Source organism: Ornithorhynchus anatinus, chromosome 4 (assembly GCF_004115215.2).
Source record: "Ornithorhynchus anatinus isolate Pmale09 chromosome 4, mOrnAna1.pri.v4, whole genome shotgun sequence".
Classification (NCBI taxonomy): Eukaryota; Metazoa; Chordata; class Mammalia; order Monotremata; family Ornithorhynchidae; genus Ornithorhynchus; species Ornithorhynchus anatinus.
This window is the reverse complement of record NC_041731.1, coordinates 95,190,725-95,204,147: the sequence shown is the minus strand read 5'-3', so window position 1 is coordinate 95,204,147 and position 13,423 is coordinate 95,190,725. Positions and strand designations below refer to the sequence as shown.

General features: G+C 42.2%; 1 protein-coding gene across 4 annotated transcripts in view; it reads left to right on the top strand.

The window, feature by feature from the left end:
• CCDC18 (coiled-coil domain containing 18) overlaps positions 1 to 13,423 on the top strand; it is a 72,639-nt gene that overhangs the window by 33,194 nt on the left and 26,022 nt on the right. For all 4 annotated transcript variants that reach the window (XM_029063048.2, XM_029063047.2, XM_029063046.2 and 1 more), the window contains 6 exons: positions 3,678 to 3,794; positions 4,270 to 4,437; positions 6,273 to 6,415; positions 9,837 to 10,000; positions 10,207 to 10,420; positions 12,847 to 12,946. In XM_029063048.2, the coding sequence (XP_028918881.1) occupies positions 3,678 to 3,794; positions 4,270 to 4,437; positions 6,273 to 6,415; positions 9,837 to 10,000; positions 10,207 to 10,420; positions 12,847 to 12,946 (906 nt within the window). The remainder of the gene's footprint in view (positions 1 to 3,677; positions 3,795 to 4,269; positions 4,438 to 6,272; positions 6,416 to 9,836; positions 10,001 to 10,206; positions 10,421 to 12,846; positions 12,947 to 13,423) is intronic.

Below are 13,423 nucleotides of genomic sequence, written 5' to 3'. Positions count from 1 at the left end.
GGCTGCAAAGTTTTATCCAAGTTGCGTTCATTCAAAAGCATAAGCTAAATATGATATTTTTGTATTGCATCCACTTTTAATGTATGTCTCCCCAATTAGACCCTAAACTCACTATGAGCAGAGAAAATGTCTCGTGCTCCTATTGTACTTTTCCAAGTATTTTCCTAGTATTTGCCCTGGCACTTGGCTTTGCAAAGTAGTCACCCCACCCCAAACTCCACAGCACTTATGTACACATCTTTATATCAAATATAGCTTCTTTATATTAATGTCTGTCTACCCCTCTAGACTGTAAACTCATTATGAGCAGGGAACGTATCTGCTAATTCTTTAGTACTGTATTCTCCCGAGTGCTTAGTACAGTGCTCTGCACAATGTAAGCGCTCAATAAATACTATTGAATGAATGTACAGGCCTAGAAGGCTTCCAAACAGACGGTCCCATTCCTCCTTCCATCCCCCACACTATTCTCAGCTCTTAGGAGCTTTTTAGACCCTCAACCCCTTCGGGTCATTTGTTTCCTGTCAGTCATTGGGTTCTTACTGTGTGCAGAGCACTGTACTAAGCGCTTGGGAGAGGACAGTAGAACAATAAGCAGACACATTCCCTGCCTACATCAAGCTTCCAGGCTAGTCCTGCTTCTGAAAATAGTCTGAAGTAATGTCTCCAACAACCCAGTACGGTTTCGGTTTCCGGTTCATTAGCACTTTGGATAGACAACACTTCCAAGCCCAGTTTGACTGCCGTGCCTCCTCTCCTAGACAGAGGGAAATCATTCAGTCCAGAAGCAGCTCAATCAATTGATTAGTGGTTTTTATGGAGCGCTCACTGTTTGCAGAGCACTGTATTAAGCACCTGGGCTAGTGGAATAGGATAGAGTTGGTAGACACAGTCCCTGCCCACAATGACTACTTGCAGTCTAGGCGGGAAGGCACTCATCAGTAATGAGTTTCCTGGGACAGAAATCACCAGTTACTTTATTTATTTTTATGGTATTTGTTACTGTGTGCCAGGCACTGTACTAAGCACTGCAGAGGATAGAAGTTGTCAGGTCGGACACAGTCTCCAATCCACATGGGGCTCATAGTCTTAATCTCCATTTTACATATGAGATAACTGAGGCACAGAGGAAGTGAAATCACTTGCCTAAGGCCCCACAGCAGACAAGCGGCAGAGCCGGAATTAGAACCCAGGTTCTTCCGACTCCCAAGCCCGTGGTCTCTCCTAAATGATACTGTTTAGATACTATAGATAACGATGCTAAAATAAGACACTATCATTGTTTTCTTCTCCTGCTTGCTGGTATTAACAAATTTCCATCTCAATAAAGAAAATTAATATATAATTGCATTAAGTCGATCCTAAATTCCTGGGAATCGATAGTTGGTAAATGAAATCAAAGTGAAATCAATGTGTCGCCCTCAATTTCTGAAGAGTCTTTATTGAGAACACCCTCTGCAAACTCCCACCCCTAGCTTCGATTTCATTTACCGAGGGAGGCATCTCTTTTTTTACAGTCGGAGAGTAGAATAGCCTCTTTGCCTTTTGTTCCATAAATGACACTGGGAAAAAATATGATTGATTTGAGTTAATGTTGAATTCAGTCAACATGGAAGTATTTTTGTTTATAAAAATGGGGGAAGGAAGAAATGGTCTTTCTGGGTACGACACATTGATAAGCAGTGTCTTTTGTGGGCATGATCAAGACCGTGTACGGTGCCTGTGCTTACCTTGAGGTGGAGTTTCCAGAGCTTAGCCTGGGAAGCAGCAGCCCCTAGTGAAAAGAACACAGGCCTGACCGTCAGAGGACCTGAGTTCTAATGCTGGCTTACCTGCTCTGTAATCTTGGGCAAGACACTTCACTTCTCTGGGCTTCATTCATTCATTCAATAGTATTTATTGAGCGCTTACTATGTGCAGAGCACTGTACTAAGCACTTGGAATGTACAAATCGGGAACAGATAGAGACAGTCCCTGCCCTTTGACGGGCTTACGGTCCAATCAGGGGAGACAGGCAGACAAGAACAATGGCAATAAATAGAATAGGCTTCAGTTTTTTCATCTGCTAAATAATAAGAATACTAAGTGTATTTGTTACACGTTTACTATGTGCTAGGCACTGTACTAAATGCTGGGGAGGATATAAGCAGTTCGGGTTGGACACAGCCCCTGTCCCACATGGGACTCACAATCTTAATCCCCATTTTCCATATGAGGTAACTGAGACACAGAGGTCTAAAATCACACAGCAGACAAGTGCAGAGCCAGGATCAGAACCCAGGTCCTTCTGATTCCTATCCACTAGGCCGTGTTCTTCATTAGACTGTGAGCCCCGCAGGGGTCGGGACTGTGTCCAACCTGATTACCTTGTCTCTAACCCAGGGCTTAGTACAGCGTTCAGCACACAGTAAGCACTTAAAATGTTGTTATTATTGTTGTTATTATTCTTATCCCTGACCTTGTCAGGTCATGATCTCACCGAGGAGATCGGGTAAGAAATTAGAGCTCTTATGTGTAGCTGATTCCATTTCTCAGGTTAAAATTTCAGAGAACTGAAATGCAGTCCTTTATCCCAGGACTTGAGGATTGCATTCTTGAAGAACACTACTTTAAGAAAGCACATGTACACTTTGTATGCCTTGACTGCTGTGCATGTGCCCAGTCCCTTCTCCCACCAATGCATTGCGTTCTGTCTGGCAGACATGACCCGATTGAAGAAAGTTTGATTAAAATTAACTTTAATTTTAAAAATTAGATGCTTAGCTTCATATCAATTACCATCCCTACAGAGATGGTTCCCAAATCTCTCTCTCCAGTCCTGACCGCTCTCCTTCTCTGCGTTTTCACATTTTCTCCTGCCTTCAGGACATCTCTACTTGGATGTGCCGCTGATACCTCAAACTTAACATGTCCAAATCAGAACTCTCCATCTTCCCACCCAAACCCTGTCCTCTCCCTGACTTTCTCATCACTGAAAGCAACACCACTCTCCTCCCTTTTCCACAAACCTGTAACCTTGTCATCATCCTCAACTTATCTCTCTCATTCAACCCACATATTCAATGTCATGAAATCCTATTAATTCTACCTTCACAACGTTGCTAAAATCCACCTTTTCCTCTCCATCCAAACTGCTAATATGCGGATCCGTAGCACTTGATATTCACCCCACCCTCAATCAATCAGTCAGGCTATTTATCGAGCACTTACTTTGTGCAGAGCACTGTTCTAAGCACTTGGGAAAGTACAATACAAGAGAAATTAGCAGACATGTTCCCTGCCCATAGTGAGTTTACAGCCTAGCATTCAGCCCACAGCACTTAGGTATGTATCTGTAATTTATTTTAATGTCTGTCTCCCCCTCTAGACTGTAAGTTCTTTGTGGGCAAGAAACATATCTACCGACTCTTATATTTTACTCTCCCAAGCGCTTAGTACAGTGCTCTGCACACAGTAAGGCTTCAATAAATACCACTGATTGATTCCCCAAGTATTCTTTTCAATCCATTTAGTGAAAGTGTATGGTATGGGAGAGCTGACTTTATCACGTAGGTTTTATCAGGAGCTCTCTAGAAAATACTTTAGCTCTACCACCTTATTGGAGGAGAGCAGATTTCTTTACAGTTCATTTATTTCCAGACATTACTCCTTTAAAATCTTGTTTTTCTTGTAACTAGGTCAGACAATTAAGTTCAGCGCTGGATATGTGCAAAGATGAACTCGCTATGCATTTGAGTGAGTTAGAAGGCAATAAGGAAAAATTTGAGCAGCAGCTAAAGAAGAAATCTGAAGAGGTGACTTATTTGCATTTCACTCATTCATTCAATAGTATTTATTGAGCGCTTACTATGTGCAGAGCACTATACTAAGCGCCTGGAATGTACAGTTCGGCAACAGATAGAGACAATCCTTGTCCAATGACGGGCTCACAGTCTCGGGGTTCACTAAGACTATGCCTTGAAAGCATTCACTTCACCTGCCTTTCTGGAGTGCTGGCGATGTGTGGTGGATGAGAAAACTTCTACTTTCTTGTGGTTCAGTTCAGAGCTTCACATGTTGTAGTTCCATTGCCACCCCTTTCCCCATATTCCTTGTGCAAACAAGTGAAATCACTGTAAGAGATGGGATTTTTATTTTTTGCCCCAAGACAGTTTTGAAATGCGGATTTATGTAACAAAGGGCTTCCATTTTAGTGGCTTTTATAGGTGCAGATTGGAGATTCATTACATTAACTCTTACGTGTTTTTTCATAAAAATCGATTTTTGTAGGTGAATGATCTGCAGAAAGAATTAACGTTAAGAAATCACAGTCTTCAAGAGATCAGTCAACAGAATGTTAGTTTGCAGCATACCCTTCAGCAGCAAGAGCAGATGCTCCAAGAAGAGACAATTAGGAATGGAGAACTAGAAGACAGTCAAGCTAATCTTGAAAAACAGGTATGGGCTATTAAGAGAAACATTTACTCGTGTGAAATAGACATCATTTAAAAATTGACTATGTGGTCTATTAAAATGGGTATGCCATCATGTGTTATCACTAATACATATTTTGATTAAAACGATCAATAAGAATTTTATTATGTGAAGATTTTATGAAAGATGATTTATAGCATTGGACTTCTACTTACCCAGCTTTTATCTAGAGATACAGATTCTCCATTTTTGGATTTAATCCAATCCTCATACTTTTGTCATTTTAATAGCCACGGATCTTCCTAGCTTACTACAACTTGGTTACAGTCTCCTATCATAAGGTATCTTTTCTGCTTAAAATTGAGTGATTCCTCCTTGGAGCTATGCTCCATTGTGTATACGAGAAATAGCCAAACACTCAATATGCAACAGAAATGATAGAGGGAAAAAAACTATCTGCAACATACATGAAATTGCACAATGGTTTTTATTTGTGTCAGTTTTGGGGGGATATTACCAGACAGATTTGGTTAGACTCTAATTCTCTCCCTTGGCCAAATTCTCCTTAATTCTGCAAATAAGCAGTACAACGACAAATGGCTTACACATTTTTAATATTTTCTTATATAGCCTTTGAGAATTAAGTGTAATATTACCTCCATCTTAGAAGTAAAAAAAAAAGAAAAATGATTGCCAAGGGAGGTTATGTGGGGGCCCACCCTCTAGCAAGTTCCCGAGGGAGTCGGAGGAGACTAGATTTGTTTGGCTTTATGTAAAATGCTTTTGCTTCCACCCCTTATATGTCACCATTTGGCCTGATTAATCCTGGATTTTTACTCAGTTCTGCCATAACAGCTGTTTTCATCGTGCGCTTCTGTTAGAATAAGATTAAGTATGAATTACAAAGCACTGTACTTAAAGTATAAGAGTTGGTCGACATGTTCTGTGCCCAGAAGAGCTCACTGTCTAGAGGGGGAGACAGACATTAATACCTATAAATAATTTAGAGATTCGCACATAAATGCTATGGAGCTGAGTGTGAAGTGGCGTGGCCTGGTGAGCATGGGCCTGGGAGTCAGAAAGTCATGGGTTCTAATTCTGGCTTTGCCACTTATCTGCTGTGTGACCTTGGGCAGGTCACTTCACTTGTCTGTGCCTCAGGTACCTCATCTGTAAAATGGGGGTTGAGACTCTGAGTCCTATATGGGACAGGGACTGTGTCCAACTCATTCATTCATTAATAGTATTTATTGAGCGCTTACTATGTGCAGAGCACTGTACTAAGCGCTTGGAATGTACAAATCGGCAACTCGATTTGCTTCTATCCACCCCAGCACTTAGTACAGTGCCGGGCAAATAGTAAGTGCTTAACAAATACCATCATGATTAGTATTACCAAATACCCAAAGGTCACAGATCCAAATGAATCCGTTTGGATATGGCATGACGCGGTATCCAAAAAAACGATTTACAGAAAGAGAGAATCTGTGTGTGGTCATGTGGGTGCACATTTGGACGTAGTGAGCGTAAGGGTGTGTTTCCCTCAGCGTAGAGTTCTGCAAAAATGCAAGTCCTGTGCTGTAAGAGAATAGCATATCAGATTTGTAAAATGACTTTATTATAAGAACTTTCCCTTTGATTTTTTCAAGCTCTGAATTGTTCTGGTTTCTCATTCGGTTATTTCTATAGTTCTTTTGGGGATCAAATGTAATAACTGGAGAAGTTTTCAAATTTCTGTTGGATCTTCGACGAAGGGGGAGATTATAAATATGTCGCATTGATGTGGCACCTTCATTCTGCACAGTATAAGCGCCCTTGAGTTGTAATTTAACATGACATGACTCCAAATGGTTTTCCAGGTATCAAAATTGGAACAACAGCTTCAGAAACAAAAAGAACATTCAGCAGAAGAATTAAGTCAGTTGGAGGAGAAGCTCCAAATAGCCACACGTGAAACTGATTTGAAGAGACAAAAAATCACTGAGCTTACTAGCACTGTCAGGTAAATTTAAACTTTTTTTAAAAAATGGTATTTGCTAACTGCTTTCTATGTGCCAGGCACTGTACTAAGCGCTGGGGTAGGTACTAGCTAATCAGATTGGACACAGTCCCTGTCCCACGTGGGGCTCCTGGTCTTAATCCCCATTTCACAGATGAAAGAACTGAGGCACAAAGAAGTAAAGTGATTCTGTTAAGGTCACCCGGCAGACAAGTGGCGGATTCAGGAATCGAACCAAGGTCCTTTTCACTCCCAGACCTGTGCTCTGTCCCACTAGACCACGCTGTTTCTATGTAAACTATTTTGTTTATAACTTTGTATATTTTGCCCTTATTGAGAGAGTTTTGCAGCATGATCAAATTTTCTTAGTTTCGGAATCCTACTGTACAGTGTAAACTGTAATAAGTAAAAAACCCATTAGGTTCAGGTGTTTTTATAAAACCATGACTTTTGGCTTTGTACTTTGAGGAATCATTTTATTTATGTGTACCCACTTAAATGCACTGTACAGATGAGGCAACTGAGGCTCTGAGAAGTTAAGTGACTTGCTCGTGGTCACGTAGAAGATAAGTGGAGGAACCAGGAGTAGAACCCAGTTCTTCTGGACTCCCAGGTTCATGCACTAAGTCACACTGCTTTCTAATTTTAATACTACGTTGAAGAGGGGGAGAGTGGTGGTCTCTCAGATGTGCAGAGGAATGGAGTATCAGCCTAGAGGGAGGACATGAGCAAGAAAGGAAAAATCTAAGTACACTGAGCATATTGGTGTTGGAGGAGAGGAGTGTGCAAGCTCCAAGATTAGCAAGGTGAGGTAGGAAAAGGAGAGCTGATTAAGTGCCTTAAAGCCAGTAGAAGGGAGTTTCTGTTTGCGTGGAACGGATGAACACCAGTGGAGGTTTCTAAGGGGTGGGCGGATGTGGACTGAACTCTTTTTTGAAAAATGATCTGAGCAGCAGAGAAAAGTCTGGACTGGAGGATGGAGAGTTTGGAGGCAGGGTGATTAGCAAGGAGGCTGATGCAGAGAAGCAGCTGACCTTAGAACAGTGCTTGGCACATAGTAAATGCTTTACAGATACCATCATTATTGGTTTTATTATTATCATTATTACCTAGTGGAAAGAGCGCGGTCCTCGGAGTCAGAAGACCAGGGTTCTAATCCCAGCCCCGCCACTTGTCTGCTGTGTGACCTTGGGACAGTTACTTAACTTGGCTGTTACCTCATCTGTAAATTGGGCACTAAGGCTGTGAACCCTATCAGGGACAGGGTCCATGTCCAACCCACTTATCTTGTATCTACCCCAGTACTTAGTACAGTGCTCGGTACACAGTAAGCACTTGAGAAATGCCATATAAAAAAGAATTCGTTGTTGAGGTGAGGTATGGCTTATGTTTGGACCAGTAGGATAGCAGTTTGGATGGAGAGAAAGGGAAGGATTCTCGAGATGTTATGAAGGAAGAATTGACGGATGTTGGTGATAGACTAATTATACGGGTAGAATGAAAGAGATGAGTTGAGGATAATGCCAAAATTGCAGGCCTCTGGTACAGGGTGGATAGTCATATCGTGTACAGTGATGGGGAAGTTGGTTGGAGGACAGGGTTTGGGTGGGAAGAAGAGGAGTTCTATTTTGGACAAGTTAAGTTTGAGGTGTTAGCAGGACATTTAAGGAGAATGTCCTGGGAGGAGAAAATTTGAGTCTGCAGAGAAGGAAAGAGGGTACAGCTGAATCATTCATTCAGTTGTTTTTTTGAGCGCTTACCGTGTACAGAGCGTTGCACTAAGCGCTTGGGAGAGTACACTACAACAATAAACACATCCCCTGCCCACAGTGAGCTTACCGTCTATATTGTAGTTACCCTCTCTACCTGACTTTCTTTCTGCAGTGCAGAAATGCAGTTTTGAGACTCTGGCTGTGACTCTGCTAACCTGGAGTTCTGAATCCAGATCTTGTACCTGGCTTAAATAGTTGAGTTCCAGAAATGAGGTCCAGCTTTTTTGCTGGCCTGGTCTCTGAAAATGAAGGAAGGAATAAAAAGGGACCAGCCCACTCCTAAAAAGCAAGAACACTTACTTGTTTGCTGACTTTCTTATTCCCTTGGGGGACTTTTCCAATCATCTCCCTTCCATGCACCTTCCCTGAATCATCAGTGTAGAGGTGGTAATTGAAGCCATGGGAGCGAATGAGTTTCTAGGCACTGGAAAGAGATAGAGAATTGATGGTGATCCAGAGCTGAACCTTGAGAAATTCCCACAGGAAGGGGGTGGGAGGCAGAGGAGGAGCCGGTGAAAGAGACTGAGAAGAAGCTGCCGAAGAGATATTAGAAGAGGACAGTGTCAGTGAAGCCGAGGCTAGACGATGTTTGCAGGAGAAGGGAATAGTCCACAGTGTCAGAGGCAGCTGAGAGACCAAGAGCAAGGGAAGCAGCATGGTGTAGTGGATAGAGCACGGCCCTGGGAATCAGAATGTCATGGGTTCTAATCCTGGCTCCACCACTTGTCTGCTGTGTGGCCCTGGGCAAGTTACTTCACATCTCTCTGCCTCAGTTACCTCATCTGTTAAATGGGGATTAAGACTGTGAGCCCCATGCTGGACAGGGACTGTGTCCAACCCAGTTTGCGTATATCCACCCCAGCGCTTATGTGCCTGGCACGTAGTAAGCGCCTAACAAATACCACAGTTATTAAAAGGGTTAGGATGGAATGGGGGCTGTTGGATTTGGCAAGAAAGAGGTCATAGGTGACCTTAAGGCAGTTTCTGTGGCGAGAATGGGGCTGAAGCTGGATTGCAGGGGATGAAGGAGAGGATTGAAGGAAAGGAAGCGGAGACAGTGAGTGTAGACAACTCGTCCGAGGGCTTTGGAAAGGAATGGTAGGAGGAAAATGGGTTGTGGGGACAAGAGAGAACTGTATCAAACTGGGGATCCCCAGAAATGTTTGAAATCAGTGGGGAAGGAGCCATTGGAGAGTAAGCAGTTAAAGATGGTGGTTGGGGAGGGGAGAAAGGAGGGGGCCACCAATTTAGGCACCTCTTTAGTTCCTCATGTCCCCCAAACTCTCTGACCCCTGTTGTCCAAGCCATTACCATCCACAAGTAGGGGGGAGTGCTGAGGGTGGAAGTGACACACCCAAAACACACATTATAATTGGAATTTCCTGTGTCATTATAAAAGGTGTTTTATTGCGATATAATTAGCTGTTATGTGGAATCACAGTCGTTTTTATTTGACTGTATCTCACAGAAGTAGCATCATTGCGCATATGAGGAGGGAGGTGAGGATGGTGGTTTTGCTTTCGAATTCCAACCAGAAATTTTGCTGTGTTATTTGTATGCTAACCAATTAGAAATCTTGTTCAACTGGAGAGCACATGGTCCAAATCTCAGTATATTTTGAATTAACTTTTGCATTTCTTTTTTTTTACTAGGCAGATAAAGTTGGAGATGGATCAGTGCAAGGTAGAACTGATTGAAATGGAAAAGGAATTAGTACACCTAAGAAGAGATGGAGAGAATAAAGCAAGTCAACTAAACCACTTAGACATGGTCTTAAAACAGACCCAAGGAGAGTTAAAAAAGAAAGCCCAAACTCGTAAGCCGTTCTGTTGTTGCTGTATTTTGTATAAGTGAACCACAACAAAGTGAGAAATCACTTACCTAAAGTGGTCACTGTCTTTCTGTTGGGTCTTTTTGGTGAAATCCTCTGCAGGTGATGCAAATCTGATGTTCTAATTGTGATCACTTGCAAAGTTCTCTATCAAAAAATTGAAGTTTTAATTTTGCTCTTCCTCATAATAGTGAATGAATTGGAAATGCTGCAGGAGCACACACAAGCTGATCTGAAAAGTGCTCTGGAAAAACAAGAAAAACTGGAGGCTGAACTGCAAAACGCTCATGTCGAATTAAAAAACACTTTAAAACAGCTACAAGCACTGCGGGACATGCTACAGAATGCTCAGTTATCTCTAGAGGAAAAGTGTACTACCATAAAAGATCTTAGAGCTGAACTTAGGTGAGTGAAATCATCCTCAGAACTTGGGATAGACACGTCAGTCATCTTAGAATTTTATTTCATAATATTTGGGAAAATGTGGAAACTGGTCTTCATGTGCTCCTTTAAAGGAATATAGACAGGTGTTAAATATGCCCTTTTCTCTGGTGTGATCAATCTACTTGTATAGAGCACGAAACTAAGCCCTTGGGAGAGTGCACTAGAATTACACGACATGATCCCTGCCCTCGAGAAGCTTTCAATTTAGTAGGGGAGACAGACAAGGAAAGTAGTTACAGGTAGGAGGAAGTGATAGAGGATGCAGAAGTATCGTAGAGGCGTTTAAGCACCTGGGTAACTCAGATGGTGTGAAAGTGCTCAAGTGACTGTAGTGGGGATATAAAGTGGGGAGGTGATAAATTAACTTGGAAGGGCCTCCTAGAGGAGATGTGATTTCAAAAGGTCTTGGTGAAAAGCAGGCAGCTATGGTCTGTGGATGTGCAGGGGGGGAGAGGAGATGCAGGGAGAGGAGCAAGAGCTCCATGGCAGGAGCGGTGAGAAAAAAGGCACAGCGAGTAGGTTAGCTTGAAAGAAACAGCGAGTATAAGCTGGGGTGTAGTGGGAGAAGAGAGTAAATAGGTAAGAGGGAGACAACTGATCCTCGAGTGCCTTAAAATCAGTGATCGGGAGTTTGAGCTGGATGCAGCAAGGCAGGGGGAGGCCTCTACAGAACAATATCTAAGAAAAATGATCCAGGCAACAAAGTGAAGAATGGACTTACGGTTGTTCTATTAAAATATTGGAAAACTGACATACTCTCGAATCAGTGTTTCAAAGCTCTTTAAGTCATTCATCATTTTAGTTTTTCTATTTAAATTTCAGTGGATGTTAGTGGGCTATAGATGAGAATAATAAGGCCTGTTTCCTCCTCTGGACTGTAAGGTTGTTATGGGCAGGGAATGTGACTACCAACTCTTGTCCTTTCCCAAGCACTTAGTACAGTGCTGTGCTCACAGTAAGTACTCAGTAAATACCGTTGGTGATGACTAGAGAGGGGAGAGGCTGGAAATAGGGAAATCAGTGCAGGGGCTAATCAATCAATCATCAGTTATATTCACTGAGCACTTAATAAGTGCAGGCCACCATTCTAAGCCCCTGGAAGAATACAAAAGAGTTATCAGATATGACCCTGGCCCACAGGGAGTTTACAATTTAGCGGGAAAGGCAGACACTAAAATAAATTACAGCTTGGGAAAATCCATCAATGGCACATGTTTAGATTACATTTAGGATATTTTCCAGAATATAGAGAAGCAACGTGGCCTGGGAGTAAAAAGACCTGGGTTCTAATCCCCAGCTCCACCATTTGTCTGCTGTGTGATCATGGGCAAGTCACCTCACTTCTCTGGGCCTCGGATATCTCATCTGGAAAATCGGGATAAGACTGTGAGCCCCATGTGGGACATGGACTGTGTCCAACCTGATTAGCTTGAATCTGCCCCAGTGCTTAGTCCAGTGTCTGGCACACAGTAAGTGCTTAACAAATACTATTAAAAGTATATAAATATTTTAAGGCAGCTTTATATACCAAACTTCAGAATCCCTGCACACCGGAGATATTATTTTCAGGGAAAGAGTAAGGTCTGCCCAGTTTGGGACTTTGCCTCTCTAATGAGGTAGACATCAACAGTGACATTATGGGTTCTAATCCCGGCTCTGCCACTTGTATGCTGTGTGACCTTGGGCAAGTACCTTCACTTCTCTGTTCCTCAGTTACTTCATGTGGAAAATAGGGATTGACACTGTGAGCCCCACGTGGGACAGTGACCGTGTCCAACCCGATTTTCTTGTATCCAGCCCAGCTCTTAGTACAGTGCCTGGCACATACTAAGCGCTTAACAGGTACCACAATTATTATTATTATTATTATTATTGGTGACAGCAACCATGCAAATATCTCATCATATACTGTAAAGCAAGCTGTCAGGTGGAAGTGCCTTCAAATTTATAAACCTGGATTATTGTGGGAAAGTCTTGTGGGGGAGATAGGATTTCAGCAGAGCTTGGGAGGAGGGGAGAATTGTGATTTGGTGGCGTTGAAAGGGGAGGTTTCAGGCAGGTTTCGTGAGCAAGGGGGCTGGAAGCAGAGAGGTGATAGGGGCAGTGAGAAGCTTTACTTGGGAGGAGAGCCGAGCAGAGTTAATAGGATCAGCTAATGAACACATCCTCTTGCTTTTGATTTAGCTGTGATCAAATATCAGTACCAGTAGTGGTCAGGGCATTGTTGTCTGTTTTGATCATTTCTTTAAGCCGAAATACTTTCAAAATAAAAAGATATCTGTGAATTATACACTTCATCGTGAGTACAGAAAAGCCATCTAACCGTTAACTATTTTAAAGACAGTTACATCCTAATGGTTTTTAATTTTTCTCTTTGTCTACTACAGCGAATGCAAAATTGAAATTGAGGATAAAAAGCAGGAACTCCTTGAAATGGACCAGGCACTGAAAGAGAGGAATTGGGAACTCAAACAAAGAGCAGCACAAGTTGGTTTCCTAAATCGTACTTTACTAAACACTTTCCTATTAGGGTAATCTCAAATTTTTCAGTGAGTTCTTACCCAGTGAAGATGGTAAGCAGATGGGTATAAGAGCCTTTTCTCTCCAGTAAGGGAAGAAATGAGTCGGTCACCTAGGGTTAGCACTCAAAGAAAGTGGAACATATCTTTTTTTAAGAGTAGATCTTTGTAAGCTTTAGAACAGGTAATATTATCCTTGCCAAAACTGAATGGCAGCTAAACAGAAGAGTAGAGTAGTTGCCTTTGAATTTTGAGAATTTAACAGATAATATGTGTGTTGTTCTTATACAGAAATGTATCAGTTCAGATCCTAGAGATGACATTTGACTTTTTCTTTTTCTGGAATTGTTTGTGGGAGAATGGAGTTTCCTGGATCTGATTCTCAAACTTAACCATCCCTCATCCCAGTATCCTCTAAACCTGTTTATGAGACAGTTGTATTAAA